Raw genomic sequence first — 21,432 nt, 5'->3', positions numbered from 1 at the left:
CTTTGTGTCCATCTTCCGCTTCATTGTCAGAATTTGAATGGAGGACACACGTCGAGACGTCTGTGACAGGTGTAAGCGTCCACTGCGCGTCTGCTACTGCGCGTCGCTGCCCAATGAGCCGCTCGCTACCAAGTCGACGCACGTTGTGGTACTGCAGCATCAGCACGAGAAGCGACGACGTGCTGCGATCTCCTCGGTGCCGCTTTTAGCTCAAACGATTGAGAACGTGACGCTCGTGACGGTCGACGAAGCGTGCGATTGTGGTCCAGGGAAGAATGAACAGCTTGATGCCTTTCTGTATGATGAAGGGGGAGATGACACGTTCGACACGGCGATGATTTTATTCCCCGATGAACATGCGCAGCCTTTGGGCGAAGGAGTGGGGAGGGAGACTCAGCGCGTGCTGCTGATCGTCATCGACGGCACGTGGAAAGAGGCCAAGAAGATCGCACACAGGAACAAGAAGCACTGGGAGAAAGCGGCAAGGGACTGGGAGATACGAGGCGCCAAGCTGGAGTATGTTTGTCTCGCTGGCGAGCTTAAACGGAGTATCTACGGCGACTTGAGGCGGTGAGGAGCGTTTATACTGTGTTGGGAACAGAACTGGACTAACTATTCTGTTACAGGGAGCCGATGGAAGGCTGCGTGTCGACGTTGGAGGCTGTGGCGTCGGCGCTAATGTTGCTGGAGCCGAGCGAGACTGGACGGCGAATGCACGACGCTCTTTTACGTGCATTTAGAGGGATGGTATCCATCCAGGAACAGTTCCAGAAGCGTGGAAAAGTGGCTAAACTGGAGCAATATGGCGGCGTTTTCAAGGCTGAAGCAGTGGGAGCTAAGAGACGAGAACAGCACAAGAAGACTGAAACTAATATCGATAAACACACGTCGACGCTCGTACAGCGTGAGTACGTCTTCTACACTAGCCACACGGACTTCCGACACCGTCAGCAGCTCACTCAACAGGTAAGCGAACGCTCGTGCTCGTGTTATCCGTCGTACATGCACTAAAACATACGTTATAACAGGGTGAAGTGGTCGCGTGCACGTACGACGAAGCCAGAGAGCGTTGCATGGAGCTCAACCGCGACCGGAAACGTGGCCAACGGGTCACTATGCTCCCGCTCGACTCCTTTGAGAAGCATCTCCAACGATGCCACGACGTACAGCGATCCAATATTCCAGATGAAGGCGGAAACGACGCGCTCTGATTGCCCCAGCATCTCCTCTCCATTAAAGAGAAAGTGGGTCCATGCCACTATACGCGTCTTGCACCATTCCGTACAGGTCCTCGTCGATCTGGACGTCAGACACTGGATGAGCTGAGCTCTGTCTGTCGGGCTCTACCACTTAAGAGTCGGAGGTAATAGCGAGAATCCAAGCGACTTGTTCATTCTCGAACGGCCATGACTCTGCTGCGGTCCCTCGTGCTGGTCTCTCTGTTATTTAACCCGAGCTTTGCAGCCGTGTCCAAGGCGATAGCGTTCTACCATGGCAACACGTGCTCGACGCCATTAAGTATGCAGGTCACCAATTCCTCGTCAATCTGCTCACCGCAGCCGTGTACCCATATCGAGTTCGGCGCCAATATGTATTACTACAACACAACTTGTATGGACATTGACACGGACACACACACGTATATAACGGCAGCGTTCTCAGGTACAAGACACATCGTGATCGACCAGTTCCGACAGCCCAATTGCAGTAGCGAGACGTACGCATGGACACACGCACTTCAAGACTTGGCTCACTGCGTTCCCTACGCGATTTCCTCCGTTTCTTTGGCTAAAAACGCGTCAAGTATCGCCACAATAATCGACAACGAATCCATCAACGTGCAATTCTTCCCTGCCACCAATTGCAGCTTCCCACCTGCGTCTGTAGCATTACCAAACAAGACTGAGGTGGCGTCACACAAATGTTACCAAGCCAGCAAGTTTTACATTACAGATAGCAGCCAAACGTCAAACTCCATGCACGCTGAAGTAACAAACACGTCGTCTTCAGGAACATTCGTAGAGCCTCAAAGCACGACTGCTAGTGTACAAAAGCGTCCCGGCGTAACATTCGTCGCTATTACCATCGCAGTCGTCTTGATTCTCGGCGCAATCGGCGTCGTAACGTGGAAATGGCGATCAACGAAGCGAATGTTACAACCACGTAACACTGAGAACGACAGCGTCGCAATGCTAGAAGATGATGCAATCTTCATGTCCAAACCTTTAAGCGGTCGTACATTTCTCCCTAGTAGCACGTGCTCAACTTTCCAAGAGCAAACGACGCGCTCCTTCGCTCCTGCGCTCTCCAGTTTCAACTCGACTTATCACGTCTCAGGGCCTGGATCGAGTTCCAGCTTGACACTTCCAGGGACGACAATGACTCGTCCGTGGGAAGACGATTTCGTCCTGGCAGCGCGTATCCCTCGGGATAAGGTCGTTGTGGTCCAACTACTCAGTCGAGGAGGCTTCGGTGTCGTGTATTCGGGTCTCTACAATGGTCGACGTGTCGCTGTCAAGATGCTGTTACCCGAAACTCGACGTAGTATTTCCCACGCTGTCGACCTATTGGCCGAAGTGAAGATGATGGCAGCTATGGACCATCCTCATATTGTCGAGTTTATCGGAGTAGCTTGGGACTCGTTGACGAACATGTGTGTCGTATCGGAATTTATGGCTGGAGGCGACTTGAAGGCCTTGCTAAGTGACTACGAAGAGCAGAAACACCCTAAGGGTTTCAACAGGGATAAACTCAAGATCGCTCTACATCTGGCACATGGCTTAACGTACATGCACTCGCTGGATCCTCCGATAATCCATCGAGATCTCAAGTCTAAGAACGTCTTGTTGAACGAAAAACTAGACGCAAAACTCACGGATTTCGGTACGTCTCGAGAGCGAGTGAACGAGTCGATGACTGGAGGCGTTGGAACGTGCTTGTGGATGGCTCCAGAGGTGATGATTGGGGACAGATACGACGACAAAGCAGATATGTTTTCCTTTGGCGTCGTGTTGTCGGAGCTGGACACACATCTATCACCCTACTGGCATGCTAAAGACCCGAATGATTCGAGTCGGCAGATGCCCGAGCCAGCTATTCTGCAAATGGTAGCGACCGGGAAGCTACACGTCAAGTTCTCGAAAGAAGCGGTTAAAGCTGTTGTGGAACTGGGGAATGCCTGTGTATCTCTGGATCCTGCAACACGACCGACAGCGTCTGATGCACTCTATAAGCTCCACACGATTCTAGCAAGCAACGTTGAGAAAGATGGCATTGCTGTTAAGTAACAAATATATGCGTAAGAAGGGCTAACTAGATGCACTGTCACGTCTTAAATGGTTAACCTGTTTTCATTGGGTCCATACTAGCGTCTTCTACCATCACGACATGCTCTGACTGCGCTTATTCAAGGTTTCGACCCCCTTCTTGTCAATGACGTGAACTCACTCGACTTAGATGGTACTTCACTCGAGGATCGTTCTCGAGGTAGTCCTCCACCGCAGCATTCCACGTTGGGACTTGCAGAACGCCATCACTCGAAGAAAAGCAGTCGAAAATATCTCCAACCTTGATCCTGGCATTTAAGGGGGGGGGGCATTCGTGGTTGGTTTCGCCAATTTCCAGATTGTAGACGTGTTATACAAACGGGACCAGAAGGCCTTGAGCCCGCCTTCTTGCGTAGACACCAGAGCTTACGATCACCGAGGATAAGCTTCCACCTGTAACTGTCTGGCGAGCCGGGGCAAGAATTGCAGAGTGTCTCCATCTCGAACCATGGGCCTACCACACTAGAAATTGGAAAGGGCCCGATATCTTGGTCAGGTGACGAGGTCACTTCAAAGTTGCTCAGAGTAAGTTTTTCTCTTCAACGTAGATGGCTGGAGCTGATCAGTAGCCGATCGAAGCGCAGATTAAGTTGTGCGAGTTGAACGACCTCAGCTAACTGTAGCATCTCTAAGTTGAGTTGCGCCTGAGACGGGTGATACACGCCAGCACTCTAAGCGTGAGTGTTGGCGTGCGTTACCAGCTAGAGTCTAGTTGCTGTTTCAACGCATAACGGCTTCAAGTATTCGACACTCTCGAGTCGCCCGTTGGATGAGCTTTATGCGTCTCTTGTAAGGAATCTACTACTATTTTCTGCATTTAAAACATCTGCGCTAACACTTGTCACATTCAAAATTGTTCACTTACACTGTCAGAATGCCATCGCCTATCTCCAATTTTGGGTGGGTGCTGATGTTCGATTGGTGTACATTAGCTGTTGAATTCAACCCCAGTGGAGCCACTAGTCGCAAGGACAGTACTCCATTAAAACACCGCCGTATATCCTGATTCACAAGGTTCAGAACATGATTGAATCCGCGCTTCAGCTGTTCAGCAAATTGCGCTGGGGTGGCAGTCCCGGAACACTTCCGACGAACAAAGCGGAGCATCCGCAAGACCTGATCCAGTGCGCGGTTCTCCACCTCGACCAAGATACGCGAGTAGATTGCGTCGAAGGCAGCCGACTGTGCTCGAGGGCTATCAGTCGGGTGCTCGGTCGTTTGAAGACCCTCAACCAGGTTCGCATACAAATCTTCGATCGTTGGTAGCACAACAGGAGTCGATTTCTTCTTCACTGCTTGCTCGGGACTACTAACCGATGGAGCTCTGGGCCTCGCAGCAGTTGACGTAGGTCTGCGTTTCTTCGCGTATCGATCCACTTCTCTTCGGATCGTAAGAGGCAGCGAGTGGTACACTTCCGAGTCCACTTGGGACAGCCGGATATCATTCAGTGCGTCCTCCTTCCCATCCCCACCACTCGAAGTATGGACACTACGTGCTAATCGGCTATTCGACTTGGAGTCAAAGATGTTTCTAGCCGGTTGTCTGCGTCGTAGTGGCGCCTTCCCATTAGGTTTTCGCTTATGCAAAGGCTGTCGATTCGCTTGAGCAGCAGCGGACGGCACACCTCGGCCATACGAAGCTAAGATCTCTCGCTGAAGTTGTTCAGGCAACTCTTCCAGCACCCCCATGTTAATCTGCGAGAACCTTGTCACTGCAAAGTCACTCGTGCTTTGTTCATTCTCAGTTTTTGCTTCACACTCTTCGGGTTCTTGCATCGACGACGTGTCCCCTGATTGTTGTGCAGAGTCTTCGAGCCACGCTTTGAACAGCTGGCCACTTTTTTTTTTACTTGGAGCATCCGAGATTAACTTTGTCGCTTGTACGCCGACACCACGAAGGTCTTCACTTGGGAAATTAAGTTGCCGAAGGAGCTCAATACACGCTTTACCAATCACAACCTCGTCGTCTGTGGGTTGAGCTAAAATTTGACTTTTTGAGAAATTATCACAAACGCCATGACCCATAAACTTCGACGGCTCAATCGGAGCTCCTTCCGCGCGTTTCTTGATCAATAACGTCAGACATTTCGTCCGTACCTTTAAATTCCGAAGACGATGACTCAGTTCCTCGCCTAGCGCCATCAAAAACACAGTCGCGTCTTCCCATTTGTCGAATCGAATCCCGAAATTCACGACAGCTGACACACTTTTCCGCATCATATTGGACTCCATCGACAGCGGACGCATGTCGACGCCTCGAGCGTAATTAAACAGCCTTTCCCCCGCCGCTTTACCGAGTGATTGCACCAGTTCAGTTCTCGTCATGGAGACTAGTTGGCGAGCATCTTCAACTCCCAACGCTTCGAGCTTTGCAGCTGTCATGTGTCCAGCTCCTGGTAAGTCCCGGACCTTAAGTTGCAGCATGAACTCTTTCGCTTGACTCGGGTCACTGATTGCGTAAACTCCATCAGGTTTGGCCTTTTTAGAAGACAATTTTGCTAGTAGAATATTAAACGACACTCCAACACTTGCAGGGCATCCGGTCTGCTCGAAAATCTCTTGTCTTATGGCATTTGCCTTCTCCATACCCTTCGTTCCTTTCTCGAACTCAAGGAACGCTTCGTCACAACTCACTGCTTGTACATACGGAGTGTGGGAGAAGAAAATATCATAAATCTGGAACGATACACGTTGGATATCGTCAAACTGGTACGGGAGGACAATTAATTCGGGACAGAGCTCTTTCGCCGTCTGCATGAACATGCCTGCACCCACTCCTTTGGCTCGCGCTGAATAATTGCACGACGAGATCTCGGACGACCCAGCGTTGCTCGAGTGCGCAACAGCAACGGGAACGTCCTGTAACTCTGGCTTGTCTCGCACAGCCACAGCAACGAAGAAGCAGTCCATATCTACGTGAAGGATTACGCGATCACTAGACGTCGCTGAGGCTCTAGTTACGGGGCCTCCTTTGTATTGGGCTTGGAACTCGGCTGCTTTCTGTTGGAATGTTGCTCTCCACGTGCCGATGTGGTGAAGTCGAGACTTGGCGAAGAAGTGGCGGACGAAATCGGGGCCATCTTTGGTGGAATTGGTGCGCAACTTAAGCGACGTAGTGGAGCAATTCTTACTTGGCGGTGGAAACGCTGGAGGGTCTTCCTGCACATCGAACTCGTCTTCTTCATCATCTTCTTCCAAGTGTTTAAACGCGTCAACGACAGCGTCAGAGCTTGCTTTGTCTTCAGCTTGAGTTGCCGATCCGGATAAACTGAAGATGCTGTTTTGTGTGGGATCAGTGAAGCCTGCATACAGGAACGACTGTATGGGTAGGAGTTTGTTCTGCTCGATGCTCTGTACGATCCAGTCTGGATGTACGACTGGCAGCGGCTTCCTTGCCTTCCTGTAGTCACAGCAATGAGTAAAGTTGCTTTTGCTCATTGAAGTCAGCTTCAACTTACTGAAGTTGCAGTAGTTTAGACGCCGGGAGATGAGTTGCGACAAGGTGCGTCACTCGACCTGTGTCGTAATGTTCGAACCCGCCGCCATGCAGCAACATAAGCTGCCGGATTTCCTCCTTGCTGGGCTTTGTATACCCGTCTACGTATACATGAATGCCCTGGAAGATGCCAGATTTACTGCCACTAGGTGCGCGATCAGGTGACGCCGCCGCAGTGAAGCTCTCGTTCTGGTTGCGGAGCTTCTGGACCTTGTGCGACATGTACACGCCGAAGCTGCCGTCATGGTGCTCGCCAACACGCTTCCTCCCTGCATCGACGCGGCCACCTTGGCGTCGCATCAATTCTTGTTTAACAGCGGAATGAAAAACAATGCCATTGACTGGTCGAAACAAATATCCTCAAATCACATGGCTTGTTAGGATTCGAGTATCTCCCAATCACATACCGCCCAGCGCCATTCCCAATCACCGCAGCTCGTCTGCCCGCCGGTCATTCGCAAAAAGTGACTCAGTACCCGAAGAGCTCCTGGCCAGTGCCCATGGCCCCCATCACAACCACTCTCAGCACTGCCGAGCACGGCCTGCACCCCACCGACTCGTTCCTAGTGCAAGCCAGCGCTGCGAAATCCCAAGGAATGCAGAACACTAAGGAAGAGCGACTAGAGCAGCTCTCCATGACGCTTCCTTCGCGTTCTCCCAACGACTACGTTGAGGACAAGGAAAAGCTCGAGAAGATGGCTGCAGCCGTTACCACATTGCTCGAATGCATCGGAGAAGATCCACAGCGCGAGGGTCTTGTCAAGACGCCTATGCGTATGGCCAAGGCATTATTGTACAACACCAAGGGCTATGGCCAGAGCCTCAGTGATGTCTTGAACGAGGCTGTATTCGAGGAAGACCACGACGAAATGGTCATTGTACGAGATATTGACCTGTACTCCATGTGCGAGCACCACATGGTGCCGTTCACGGGTAAAGTGCACATCGGATACATCCCTAATGGCAAAGTACTGGGCCTCAGTAAGCTGGCGAGAGTCAGCGAGGTCTTCTCGCGTCGTCTGCAGGTGCAGGAGCGTCTGACAAAGCAGATCGCGAATGCCATTATGGGCGTCATTGAGCCCAAGGGCGTGGCTGTCGTCATTGAGGCCACACACATGTGTATGGTCATGCGTGGCGTGGAGAAAAGCGGAGCCAGTACCGTCACGAGCTCCGTACTTGGCGTGTTCAAGAGCGACCCACGCACCAGAAGCGAGTTCATGTCGCTCATCCACAGGAGATAAAAACACAAGATCGAAGACGAGTCGTGCTGCACCTTGAATGTCGCAACGGCGTGTACTCGGCCGAGTCAAACCAAAGGAGTGACGAGAGATTAGAAACTTTTTGCTTTTATGAGGCCGAGAGGACTTAGAAATACGCCCTTCCGACAGGCGCGCTTGTTAATAATGCTTTTTGTCTTTTTAATGTGAGTGTTGATCATTGAATAAAGAATGTATGTTTGAAGCAACACATTTCTTAGGAGTAATCTGAGTCGACGGCTTGGATGAAGGCAAGGTAGTTGACGTCGTTGGTGAGCTTGCGACCGTCGCGGTGTGCAAACTGGTGCGTGAGTGCTTGAACCTCTGCAGGCTTCAGGGACACTTGCATCATGTCCAACACCGCAGCGAATTGGAACTTTGTCACATGTGTAACATTGTTGTGGTCGTAGTCCTGGAAGTAAGGTTTCATGTGTAGACGACGGTGGTTCACTTCATTGCGCAGTTTCTCAAGGATGCGGTTGATAGAGTCGGTCCCGCCACTTTGCTGCCACGAGTTCATGCCGTGGGAAAAGTCCAGAGCCCCCAAGAAGCTTCTCCAGTCGATCTTGTCCGGATTTTTAGTCGAACGGAAGTGCGAACTCAACGTCTGAATGTCGTCTGCGTCAAGTACGCAGCCACTGCGGTTGAGTGCCGTGTGGAACTTTGCCACTGTGATCTCTCCGGATCGCAGTTTATCGCCTTCAACAATAAATTCTTTCAAGCGAATACGCTTGACGCTCAACTGACGACGCAACTCCGCCAATAGTTGCGGTAAATTGGCAGTACCAGAATGATGGTCACGAGCTTTGCGCTTGAAGTGATCATTCATGATGCCATTCTGATACTGTTCCTGTCGGAATGCAACACTGCCAGGCAACACCAAATTCTTGATGGCTTCACTATCGCCATTTTTCGTGTACGCTCCGAGGATCTGAAGCGCAAGGAGGAAAGCTCGATAATTGACATCGCAAATGGAGCTCAGAGTTGCACTCGTGCCAATTGCCGCTTGCTCTCGAAATTTTATAAGCAAAAGTCGCAAATCTGACGCTTTGGCTGGCAACAAAGTTAACATTGACAATACACGCTCAAATTTCGTAGCAGAGATGAAACCTTGCTTGGAGCGGTCAAAGTCCTCAAATGTCGGCTTGATCTCCATGCGCTGGCGGTCGATCGCGCGCTTCATAGTGAGCATAATCTGCTTCATCTCTTCCTCTTCTGCTGGCGTAAGATCTTTGTCAATAACAACGCCGCCAAATTGGCCTTCACGAGTCTGCAACGTTTTCAGATCATGATGCGGATTTTTCTCCAATCCCTTGACAGTAAACACACTCTCCACGTCATCCACGAAAGTCTTCCACGCGATCCAGTGTTTCCCCATACTATCGACCTCTTTGCATGCATATTCCTCTCCTAGCAGTGTCATCTCTTCACGAGACAAGAGAAAACCTGCAGCATCTAATCCTGCATAGAATTGTGCCGCAGTGATCTTCCCATGACGTAGTTTGTCAAAGTCTCGGTAATACTCTTCAAGACGAATACGATCGCGCTTGATTGTCTGCTTGATGTAGCGAATTAACATCGGAATTGAGCGCACGTGCGTCTCCGCCGCAGTGTCTTCAAAAGTGTCTGTACGGAGCTTAGAAGGTGCTATGATCTCGGACACAACACCTCGGGAGGACGGACGATTATTCGAGTGTTGGTTGTCATTGCCCCAGTTCTCAAGATCGTAGCAAAAAGTGACGTAGTTAACGAACCGTTCGCCATGAGAACTCGCGTATCGTCGCAACAACGCTTTCTTTTCGCTCTCTCCCTTCAACTTGAGCTTAAACATGGCCATGACACGGAAGAACTGGTCCACTGTGATATGTTCGCGTCTACCTTTATCAAAGTCTTGGAAAGTTGGCTTAAGTAACATTCGTCGGGTGGAGCAAAAGTTGTGAAGACGTTGCATCATTCCCTGATGAACTGTGGCATCGTTATCAGTCAAAGAGCCTCGCATTACACGCGAACATTTGTCGATACTCGTGTGTGTTGTGTTTTTCGTGATTGTCTCAAGAATTTCCTCGTAATTGTTATCTTGAATTCCTCTGCCATCAACAGAACTGCAAAAACGAATATAATCCACTTTGGTTGACTGCAAGGTCCCGTACTTTTGCACTAGCAACGTCAAGTCGCTGTCACTTACAATTGGGAAGCACAATTTCACACAACGTCGGAATTGCGCCTCCGTGCACTTGCTTGTACGCAGCTGATCGAAGTCCGTGAAAAAGTTTTTTAAACGAATTCGATCTCTCATGGCGAGCTCCGACAACTCGGCCTCGAGTTGCTGGACTGCATCCGAGTGATGTGTTCCTGACGGCGTCGCCAAGTGGCGTCTCTCGGGTGATCGCGGCTGCGCTGCTTTGGTGCCAGCGCCAGACGCACCTGGGCAAATGTCGAAGTGCAGAGCGCGGTAATGCACGTCCAGTTTGTCTCCATACGCCTTTAAGAGCACATCCATCTCGTCGGAAGAGAGCACGACGATGTCCGAGATATCTCGAACGAACTGCGGTCGAGTCACTTTGCCAGCGTTGCTTCGATCGAAGTCGTGGAAGACGTCCTTTAACACGATACCTTTGTGCATCACAGCAGCTAAGAGTTTCTGCTTGACGACGGCCAGTGTCTTGTCTTCAGCGGGTGTTAATGTCTCGAAAGCGAACGTCTTGAGTGGCTCAAAGTCGGTTGAAACACCGACCTGCCACGTGCGCTTGGCTTCGAGTCCTTTGACGGTAAACACCTTGTCCATTAAGTCGCAGAAGCGTCCATAGTCCACGAAAGACGGGTCTTCAGCGATGCGGTACTTGGCCAGCAGTAGGTTCATCTCCGTAGTCGACAAATGGAGTCCACTGACGTCAAGAGCGCGTTTAAATTGCTCCGTCCGGATCTTTTTAACGCGATGAGTGTCGAATGTCTTCATGAACTCTTCCAGCCGGATGCGGCGCTGCTTACACAACACGCGGATCTTGGCCTTCAGCGAGCGAAACTCGGGCAAGCTGTGCATCTTTTGACTCAAGGCAATTTTCAATGTGAAAAATCACTTCAACACAACTGACCATGGGAACTTGCAACTGCAAAAATAGTTGCAAAACACCCGTGCGAAAATAAAAAACTGCAAAAAATAGCACAAAAAACGTCCGATTCCTAATTTTATGCCTTCACGCAAAAATGTTCTCAGGTGGATACGCGATCCACCGCCGGGATGTGCTCCGCAAAACGCGCTGCCTTGGAGATCTTGATGTCCGCGTACGGCGCAGGCTGCTCCACGTCCACGTAGTCGAGCGTCTTGAGTTGCAGTAGCTCGAAGAACAGCGCGGCTGCTGTTCGTCGGTCTTGCGTCTTCTTGGTCAGTTGCTTGTACGTCACTTCGTCCTTGTCGTCCAGCGCCTTGCGCAACACTTTCATCACTTTCACAGTGTGCGGGTGCCACTTGTGCTGCGCCGTCGACGCCTCAACGCGGTCGCCTTGAGTCCCGCCGTTGGCTTCGCTTCGAATGTCATTCACGGCGCCTAACTCGATGTCCACGTTCAGATCTTCCAGGTCCTGCTCAGGCTCGAATGGGGCTCCCACGTCGTAGTTCGGGAACGTCTCGTCCACGCGCTCACTAACGTCATTAAACCCACAGTATTCAGTTAGTGTGTACCACACTAAATAGGGAATAATTACCGATTTTACACGTACAGTTCGGGAAGACCCATGTCGGCAAACTCAAAGTGGTTTTCATCCTCGATATCGTGCAGCATCGAGGCGTCACACGACCCATTCGTCACGTCCAGACCAGTCTAAATGCAGCAAAGTATGTGTAAGGCATTGCCGTCCCTACCATAGCTAAAGGCACGTAGTAATAACGTACCGAGTTGGTGCTCAAGCGCGAGTTCGAGCTCATACGTCGAGTAAGTTCAACGTCCTCGTCTTGTGCCTTGACACTGAATGGGAATTTCCTCTTCTTCATCGTGACCTTGAACATCTTGAGAAGTTCTTCCGACATGGTGGCCATACAAGGTCGAGAAAACATGTCAGCTCCCGTCTGCAAGTCGAATTCACTCGTCTTTGCACGTGTCTGGTACGTGATGCCTCGTCGGGTGATACTGGACGTGTCTTCCATTCCTCGTTTCAAGGACGCAGAGGTCAACTCCGTGACGGTGTCACGAGCGATCTTCCTCTTCTTCTTGGGTCTGTTCGGCTCCATCTCCACACTCCCCAGTGCTGCATCCAGCGACGCACGTGTCGAGCCGTTAATACTGACATTAAGATCTGCACTGACATCCAGAGCACCACCACTAACATCCACATGGTCGTCCATAGGGTTGTCCACCTCCAGTGGCATCTCGAACGACGCCTCAGTGTAGCCAAACTCTGGCTGGTCTCCTTCTGTGATTATTGAGCTTCTGTCCTTGTCTCCAGCGTTGAGAATACCCGAGTCGTCCAGGGGCAACATGGGTGCATCAGCCTCTCGAGCCATTTCGACGTCACTGACAGCGCTGATATCCAGTCCAGAGCTGCCAAAGTTGTCGTCCAAGTCGAACGCCTGCCAGTCTTCTTCTCCACCGCCGAAAGAGTCCTCCATTGCAATTACATCTAGACAGGAATAATATTTTTTCAATAAGACAATATTCACCTTCCAATAAGAATAACGTACCTCGCTCAGCAAAGCCATTTGCCTCTCGAACTTTGTCCAGTGGATCAGCTAGAGTGATGTCCTGGCGTCTTGCCAAAGTTTGGCTGGATGCAGCGATCCATTCGTCCAACGACGGCGCTGCAATAGCTCTACTTACATACAAATAGTTATCAGGGGGTTAGTCATATCAGCAGCTAAGAAAAAATGAAACACCTTTTTGTTAGAATATTGAACGCACTCGATGGAATATGTGACTTCGGCCTCGAACTCGCCAAAGTTCGACACGTTGATGGAGTGAGACGCCGCCTGCTGGTTGTTGGCAGGCAGATCCACGACGCCGGGGCGAAAGGCCAGTTTGATCTTGACCAGCGCCTCACTGCAGTCCGTGTACAGGTATTTCACTTTGCGCGAGTAGATGCGCACGACGCCAAGCAACAAATGGCCCGAAACGCGCAGAGCGAGCGGCACCTGTGGGTTCAGGATGCTCTGCACAGAGCTGTGGATGTCGGCGGTGAATATCTGCTGCTTGTTGAGCTTCTTGTCCCAGTGAGCAGCCAGCCAAATCTTGCCCAGAGGGCCCTTCTTCGCCAGGATGATCTGCGAGTAGAACATGGTGGCCAAGATGAAAGTTGCCGACTGACATGTTTTTGCCGCGCGCGCCAAGGAATCCTTTAAGTACGATTGTCAATCATTTTTTTTTACAATAATTGTCCTTTACTTAAGAAAAGTACTTAGGTATTAATAATTATCCTTCAGCTTTCGTACTTAAGGGATATCGGTAATGCTCAGTACTAACCGGGTTTAGCAGTTTTTATCTACCGGCAGTACTGGGATAGGTCACTGTCACTTTTAAATTTTCAACAAGCGTCGGACGAGCGGGGGCATCTATTGTGGTGTAGTGATTTCTCCGTAGTTGCGGATTATCACCCGTCGACAAAGACGTGACACCGCCCAAGTTGTTCAAGCGACGAACCCTCGGTCAGGTGATGTACGGAGACGCCAAGGTGCAAGGGACTCGACGGCGTCACCTCCTAACATTCAACGAGCATTGGATACGGGCATATGTCACTGAATCCAGGCTGTCCTTATTATTAATAATGGACTGGCCGGATTCGCATTCAGCGGACCATCTACGGTACGAACCCTCAGTGGCGGTTGGGATGAGCTCGCGGAAGACTCAGCGACCCTTGGAAGGCACGTTCACCGTCTGGGACAGGGCGCGGACCGTTAAAGATGCTCATGCGATGGTGCAGACGACGCTTGGCATGCAAGAAGATCCATAACGGATCATTGTTCACTTGATATTTGTATACTTGATTAGGACTTCTTATTAGGAATAGACCCGAAAGGGTAAGCTTAAATACAGAACAGAATTTCCACTCAAGCACACAGAGCGACGTCCGGCTTCAAGGTAAGCGTCTGGTCAAGCTTGTTTGAGTGTGTTATGCCTGTCGGTGAACTCGAAGCTCTGTAGCGAGGGTTCATCCGGCAAGGCCAAGAGACTGTGTATTTTGGCCGATTACTATCGGGAGGTTTTACGTGACGGCTTATTGTTGCCTATTTGCACGACTGGGAGTGCTTTAATTGCCTCCCTTTTATTTCTTCCAGCCGAGTGTTGAACACTCGGTGATCTCGTAAAAGGCTTACCCGTGCCTGGTACCCTTCCGCTGTTGGGACCACGAGGATTCAAAACACCTGCTAGCTTTGCTCGTGATAGTAGCGTGTTCTTATTTTTACTAGTTGGCCTATATAAGTAGTTTACAAGGTCCAGTTTGTCCCGGTGCAAGGGCAGAACTGGGGTCTTCAGGTCCGCCGGAACGATCGTTTACTATCCTAGTAGACGTATTGTTGTGGGAACATCCTAACTACATTTGTAGCTAGAGTTCACGTGGGATTTCCAACACCACAACTGGTGCCGCGACCCGGGAGCAGATTGTGACCATTGTGAACTGTTTGTATAGCCTTCCAGTTTACGAGCAACCAAGAGAAGAAGAACAAGAAAAAGACAAGAAACATGGCGAAAGGACAACCGACGGTACCAGTTACGCCTGCCAAGTCTGGCGGGGCTCGCAACGAGAGTTCAAGCCCGGCTGCGCGCTTTGCAGCCGCCACCGAGCTTTCAGTGAGCTTCGGCGACGAAGCGGACATCGGTCTTGACGCCCACGATTATGAAGATTACGAAGACAAGACGCCGGCTCCAGAGCCAGGCGCAGCGACGCCGGAGACGGCCACGCTATCATCGGGGCTGAGCGGGGCGACCAGGTCCCTTTCGAGGAACCTCGCCAACGTGCTCGATGATGTTGCGGGACCGGAACCGGCCTATGATGATTATGACGATGGGACCGAGGGTTCTAAACCTTCGGTGGCGAGTGCAAAGCCTTCAGCACTGCTGAAGGCACCTCGCCCACCTATCAACGGTGATACACCAGCCGCCAAGCGCGTTTTCGACCGCGTACAAGCGCTGATGCAGAATGATGAGTGGATGCAGCTGTTCAAGCCCATCCCCAAGAAAAAAGCCGACTGGCCTGCGCTTGCGCAGGAACTTCAATACCCAGTCAACTCGGTTTCGACTAGCCAAGTTGCCGAGGATTCAATTTCGCTACTGTTGTCGCTGGGGTTCGAGAACGAGACGTACCCATCGACGATGTCGCTCCAAGATTGGAGTCCACATGAAGCCGGAGCTGCTCTCCAGATATGGAAGAAGAAGCTTCGGAAGGCGTTTGGCGCTGTTGGCATTAACGCCGGAAAACAGCCTGTGAGTCGACCGATGATTCAAGAAGAAGATCCGTCCACGATTCCACTACCGCCGACACCCCAACGACTCGTTCGTACTCCTCCGACCAAGCGTGGAGCTGAGCGTGGTGCCTTTGGCACTACTGAAGCTTCACCGTACTTTCAAGACTCGCACATGGTTACGCCACGTTCGGAGAGCCGTATGCAACGTATTTACGCACATAACGAGGGTTCGTTCGGTCGCCGAGGCGGTGCGCGAGCTCCCAAAGGTGGTGCCGGACGTCGTCAAGTCGACAGCGATGGTTCGTCCAGTGATGCTGACTTTTGTGCGTACATTCGACGAGGAAGATCCTCAACTCGAGTTGATGCGTCAGATGAATGAGCTAGCGACGCTGAACGACGTGGACCCAACACCGAGGATTGAAATGGCTTCGCACCGACCACTGGATCGCATCACGCCGTTCTCAGGCTCTCGCAACAAGAGCGAGAACTGTATGCAGTGGCTCCGTGGGTTCGTCTATGAAATGACTGGAACCCACACAGATGCCGACAAATGGTGCATTCCATTTGAGCTAAGTCTCCGGGACGGAGCCATTCATTGGTTCCGTCAACTTCCGAAGAAGACGAAGCGCAAGTGGAAGCTGTTGAGCGATGCGTTCATCCGCTACTACTGCTCGCAGTTCACTCAGACGGCACTGTCGCGTTACTACTCCGCCAAGCGGGAACGAAATGAACATCTGTGCGACTACATAAACAGGCTGAATGGCTACGCTCGGACCGCCCGTCTACACTTTGAGAAGAGTGGTCGCGACGCGAAAGAACACGTACAGCAGTTCCTGGCAACATGCGACGATGACAAGCTAGCTGAGAGTCTCTACCACGCTCGAGTCGCCGACATTCACGAGCTCGAAGAGATCATCGAAGATGTTCTCAAGGGCAAGGAGAGAATGACCAAGCGTGACAGTGAGTACCGATACTCCAAGAGTCGTGATACGCGACGCGACGATGGATACGCCCGCAACAACCGGCGTGATGACCGTCGCCGCGATGACAACCGAAACAAACCAAGAGTGACGCTCATTGAAGCCACGGTGGATGACCTACTAGCTGAATTAGAAGGTCGTGAAGCTGCTCAGGGAGGCACCAAGTATTCAAACGAAGATTCGAACGTTTACAACGATGTCCAAGACGAGTACAACGACTTTCAGCCCGATAATACGGATGGTGATTTCTCATTGGATGAAAACGACCGATACCTCGCCGCTGCTAACGAAAATGAGCGCCGTGCAGCTGCTGAAGGCACCTACGCACGTTCAGACAACCGTCAACCGCGTGGAAACACGCCCGATCGCGAGAATGGCTTCAATCAAGATCGCCGAAGTGGTGACCGTGGGTTCAATCAGGACCAACGCGGTCGACGTGACTTCAACCGCGACAACCGACGCCCACAGTACGGACCATGCGCGGTGTGCGGTGGCATGAGTCACTCCGCCCACTACTGTAACAAGCGATGCAAGTTCTGCAAACAACTCCACGATGCTGGACAATGCGAACTTTTCCGCAACTTCCAAGACCTTGCCAAATTTGTGCGCACCAAAGGCACGAAGGAGGAACTCCCGCCAGAGCTCAAGGCCGTCGTTCAAGAACGTCATTTAAACTAGGCAGCCCGCCAACTACAACTGGGTTGGTCCCTATCGGGCTGCCACAGTTAACCGAGCCTTCAATGGAAGCAGAGTGTATCTTTGCTTTCATGGGGCAGAGTGAATGGCCTGATAAATACGTAACAAGTGTGAGTGCGACGAAAAATTAAAAGGAGAGGAGTAGAATCCTCGGTGGAGGTGTTGGAGAGAGAGTGGAGTGTGCTGATGCTGATGAGGGCACCAGCGAGGGTTCGTTCGGCTTGGTGTCGAGTGCAGCGCGAGACGAGCCCAAGGGTCACTCCAAGATGATGAAGTTGAACCCTGGCGAGAGACAGGGGTGGTGGTCGGCCAAGAAATTCGACCGACGGATCAGAATGAGAGCTCTGGTGCAAGGCGCTGTGAACGACCAGCGAACGAGGATCCTCCTCGACACAGGAGCGAACGTTAGTGTGATCACTGACGCCTTTGCCAAGAAGTTGCGACTCCGAGATGTACCTGATCACGGACGCCGCATTGACATTCAAGGAATCAACGAAGGCAAGGTGTCTACGACGCGACGAGCGTGCGTCAAGATTACGCTTGGATGGGAGATGGTGTACGAGTTCGAGATGTGGGTAATGGCGCATAGTGCAGGCGTCGACGTGGTACTCGGGACCGACTTTATGATCCCAGCTGGGATCCGGATGGACCTGTTTCACGGCGCGGTGCAATTACCGCACGAAGTTCAAATCCCACTGATCAAGACCAAGAACATGATCGACAGCGAAGAATACGGCTCCCATGTTAACGCCGGGCCACCCGAGCGTTTGGACATTCAAGCGCACGAGTGGCGAGAATATCGACTAGCGAAGCGTCAAGTCGGGCTGGAAGAACACGTACTGTGGGCTCGTCGAACGAGCAAATTAATCCCGTCAGTGACGAGGTTTCGACGTGGACGGCCTCAGAGCATTCGATTGACCAACGTGTCTGATCGAACTGTGTACCTACCAGCACACGACTCGATCGCGATGTGGAATCCAGATGGGGATTTGCCACGAGGTGACGGCTATGTGCGTCTGGAGTCCAAGAAGTACCAAGACTGGCAAGTGTTGGCCTGCGAAGGTTGTAGAGACCGCGAGCTCTTTCAGCGTGAATGCGAAATCTACGAACAATGGCTTGCAACTCAGCCTTCGGCAGCTGATCGACCGAACTATCCAGAACCCAGTGGGGTGCTAGCACGACCTCTAGAAGACTCGCTAGTGGATTCTAGTGATCGTCTGACATGTGCAGAGCGCTGGGCACTGATCCTGGAAGAACGTGAACGAGTAGAAGCCTGGGGTGACAGCCGGGGATTCGGCCGACGGTCAGCCTTCCGCAGAACCTTTGGACACGTACACGACCACCCATGGCGGAAGCAATAACGTGAACGAAGCCTCGGTAGTGCGTACAAACGAACTACTGAGGCCGGTAAACGCGGTACATACGCCAATGAGTGTTAGTGTCCAGTCAGGGGTGACCACGGAAGCGACAAGCAACAGCACTGGATTAAATGGAGTCACCCGTTTTGACGAAGCTGTCCCGGCCTTGTGTGTCACCAAATCTGCGAACGAGACATCGGTGGTTGATCCAGAGGATGCAGGCATCGCGCAGAAGCTGTTGAGTACGGCACCGAGTGTTCATTGCAAGATTGGTGCGAATGCCGAGCTGTCGAGACAGCGGCAGAACGAGGAGCTGAACAAAAGTCAGCAACCCAATATGTCGGCGGCCCGCGCATTCAATATTGCGAACAACGACTCGGCAGATGGCCCAGAGATGGGAAACCAGGATGGGAAAGAGATGGACCAAGTACCGACTGTTGAAATCAAAGCGGATGTCAATGTTGAGTCAAGGGAAGAATCCGTAGCAGCGTTGGACGGAACATACATCTCGGTTGCACGAGTGTTAACGACCGAAGGAAATGAAGCAATGGAGGATACGAGAAATGATTTCTACGAACACCCAGCTAACAACATTGGCTTGGACGACTACGCGAAGGAGCTGGCATTCCTGCCGGATCTGACCGAAGAGATCAACACGACAATCGACTACACTGCGCCTAATGTTGCTGATCCTGAGCTGTCGACTGAACGCCGAGAACGTCTGGTCGCGACGCTAAAGAACCACGAGCACATCCTGATTGCTAGTGGTAACGCACTGCTGCCGCCAGCATACGGTGCGGTATGTGATATCGACACACAGGGGCACGCCCCAATTAAACAGCGTGCCCGGCGCGTGCCGCTACGATTTCTCGGCAAGCTGTACGAGCTGCTGCGCGCGTTATTGCGTGCAGGACTGATCGTCTTTTCAGACAGTCCATGGGCATCGCCGATCGTGATTGTGATGAAAAAGAACGGGCTGGACATCCGGCTCTGCATTGATTACAAGATGGTGAATGCGATCATGGAGTATGCAATGCCGCTAGTCGACGACCTGTTAACAGACCTCGAGCACTACCTATGGTTCTGCTCGCTGGATGCAGCAAGCGGCTTCTGGGCGGTCATGATGACCTTGCGAGCGCGTAAAGTGTCGGCGTTCGTCTGCGCACTCGGACATTTCGAGTGGTTACGCATGCCCTTTGGGTTAAAGAACGCGCCGATGATCGACCAGCGTATGATTGACAACGCACTCTGGGGGCTCGTTCAACCTAAAGGAGGTTGGTTTGAATACTCGAAGAGGATGCGTTTAGCTGAAGAACAGGCCAAGGAACGTCGTGGGTCAAGCGCCGAGGGTTCGTTTCAAACGAAGTTCGCGGCAGACCGCGAAGCATCGGTAGAGACCGACCCTGTACTACAACTCGTCAACAGCCCCGTCGCTGACATGTTTACGAACGGGGAACCAGACGAATCATCGCTGGTACCTGTATTTGGTCGACGGTCGTTTGTGGATGACATTTGCTTCGGTGGCGAGGATTTCGACAGCTGCCTGGCGACGCTGGACCGATTGCTGGCAAGATTTGCACAGTGTCGGATCAGCATTAGCTTCACCAAGAGCATCTTCTGCGATCCCAAGGTGGACTTTCTGTCGCATGAAATTTCGCCAGAAGGTATCAGAGCTGACCCCAAGAAGCTTGCGGCCATCACCGAGCTTTCGTTTCCAACGAGTAAGAAGGGCATGCAGTCGTTTCTTGGAGCGGTTAATTACTACAGTCGCTTCATTCAAGACTTCGCGGTCTACGGTGCAGCGCTGTACCAGCTCAAGGATGAAGACTTTACCGTTGAAGGCGGCCTTTCTGTGGCACGTCGTTCCTTCGAAAATTGAAGACGAGTGTTTCACATTCACCCATCCTCAGGCACTTCGATCGGTCGAAAGCAGTTCACGTCATGCTCTTTGCGAATGAATGGGCGTTGAGCACTACGCTAATGCAGGAACATGAAGGCAAGTTACACCCCGTACGGTTCCTCGGTCGGGTGCTTAAGGAAGCCGAGATGAACTACCATCCTGCTGAGAAGGAAGTTTTGGCGTTACTTCTGCTGTTGAAGATCTGTTACGTCCAGCTGGCAGGAAAGACGCTACATGTCTATACACGATTCTCGACGTTAGAGTGGGTGCATAAGTCGAAGTCTCTCTTCGGACGCGCGGTCCAGTTCGCAGTGCTGCTATCGCAGTGGCACCTGAAGTTGCAGCGCGTGAAGGAGAAGGATGTCGCCTTCGCACAGCTCCTCCAGTCAAGCATCACGAGCTTCGTCGACCTGGAAGACTCGCTCGCGCCGGTGGCACCTCCACACAAGGGTTCCCCGACTATTCGAATGGACCCCGCGTTGCTGTACGCCAAGCTTTCCCGTAATTACAGCGGATTCGTCATGTCTTTTGACGGATCAGCGAAGACAGAGAAGTACGGTGGCTACGGGAGTTGTTCATGGGTGCTGTGGAGCCTTCCTGAGTGGAAGGTAGTGATTGCTGCAAACGCTTACCTCTCGGCTACCACGGTGAATGAGGCAGAGTATACAGGTATGATAAACGATGTCAAGGCTGCTGTTGCGCACGGTGCCGAGGATTCAGTCATCGTTGGTGACTCAAGGCTCGCGATTCAACAATCACTAGGGGTGATCGCATGCAGGAAGGAAAGTTTGCTAGCGCTGCTGAATACTCATAAGGAACTCACGGCCAAGCTTCGATCAGTTAAATATCTTCACGTTGTACGAGAATACAACGCTGCCGCGGATTCGTTAGCCACTGAAGCGCTGGATTCGAAGGTCAGTCGGGTAATCTTGGCTGAAACTCGCAAGTCGGAGTTGGCATCGCTAAATCGCATCCAGGAAATGATCTACGAACCGGATGAAGACTCGGTAGATGTTTTGTCACGTGGAAC

General features: G+C 51.7%; 6 protein-coding genes across 6 annotated transcripts; 3 read left to right on the top strand and 3 right to left on the bottom strand.

The window, feature by feature from the left end:
* Positions 1–37: 37 nt before the first annotated feature.
* On the top strand, positions 38–574 carry PITG_08958 (protein kinase; the record flags this gene model as incomplete). Its single annotated transcript, XM_002902952.1, has 1 exon — positions 38–574. One exon carries the CDS (start codon positions 38–40, stop codon positions 572–574), a length of 537 nt encoding a protein of 178 aa, XP_002902998.1.
* A 788-nt stretch (positions 575–1,362) lies between these two features.
* On the top strand, positions 1,363–3,287 carry PITG_08957 (protein kinase, putative; the record flags this gene model as incomplete). Its single annotated transcript, XM_002902951.1, has 1 exon — positions 1,363–3,287. The coding sequence occupies one exon, from the start codon at positions 1,521–1,523 to the stop codon at positions 3,285–3,287; it is 1,767 nt and encodes a 588-aa protein (XP_002902997.1).
* Positions 3,288–4,187: 900 nt separating this feature from the next.
* Positions 4,188–7,122, bottom strand: PITG_08956 (DNA repair protein REV1; the record flags this gene model as incomplete). The annotated part of the gene is made up of 3 exons (XM_002902950.1): positions 4,188–6,497; positions 6,543–6,726; positions 6,785–7,122. The coding sequence occupies 3 exons, from the start codon at positions 7,120–7,122 to the stop codon at positions 4,188–4,190; spliced, it is 2,832 nt and encodes a 943-aa protein (XP_002902996.1).
* A 170-nt stretch (positions 7,123–7,292) lies between these two features.
* Positions 7,293–8,264, top strand: PITG_08955 (GTP cyclohydrolase I; the record flags this gene model as incomplete). Its single annotated transcript, XM_002902949.1, has 1 exon — positions 7,293–8,264. The coding sequence occupies one exon, from the start codon at positions 7,323–7,325 to the stop codon at positions 8,061–8,063; it is 741 nt and encodes a 246-aa protein (XP_002902995.1).
* Positions 8,265–8,295: 31 nt separating this feature from the next.
* PITG_08954 (uncharacterized protein) lies at positions 8,296–11,118 on the bottom strand (the record flags this gene model as incomplete). Its single annotated transcript, XM_002902948.1, has 1 exon — positions 8,296–11,118. One exon carries the CDS (start codon positions 11,116–11,118, stop codon positions 8,296–8,298), a length of 2,823 nt encoding a protein of 940 aa, XP_002902994.1.
* A 118-nt stretch (positions 11,119–11,236) lies between these two features.
* Positions 11,237–13,361, bottom strand: PITG_08953 (double-strand-break repair protein rad21; the record flags this gene model as incomplete). The annotated part of the gene is made up of 5 exons (XM_002902947.1): positions 11,237–11,718; positions 11,796–11,896; positions 11,968–12,692; positions 12,754–12,881; positions 12,971–13,361. 5 exons carry the CDS (start codon positions 13,342–13,344, stop codon positions 11,289–11,291), a joined length of 1,758 nt encoding a protein of 585 aa, XP_002902993.1.
* Positions 13,362–21,432: the final 8,071 nt, after the last annotated feature.

Source organism: Phytophthora infestans, genomic scaffold (assembly GCF_000142945.1).
Source record: "Phytophthora infestans T30-4 supercont1.16 genomic scaffold, whole genome shotgun sequence".
Classification (NCBI taxonomy): Eukaryota; Oomycota; class Peronosporomycetes; order Peronosporales; family Peronosporaceae; genus Phytophthora; species Phytophthora infestans.
This window is presented reverse-complemented; position numbering and strand designations above follow the sequence as displayed.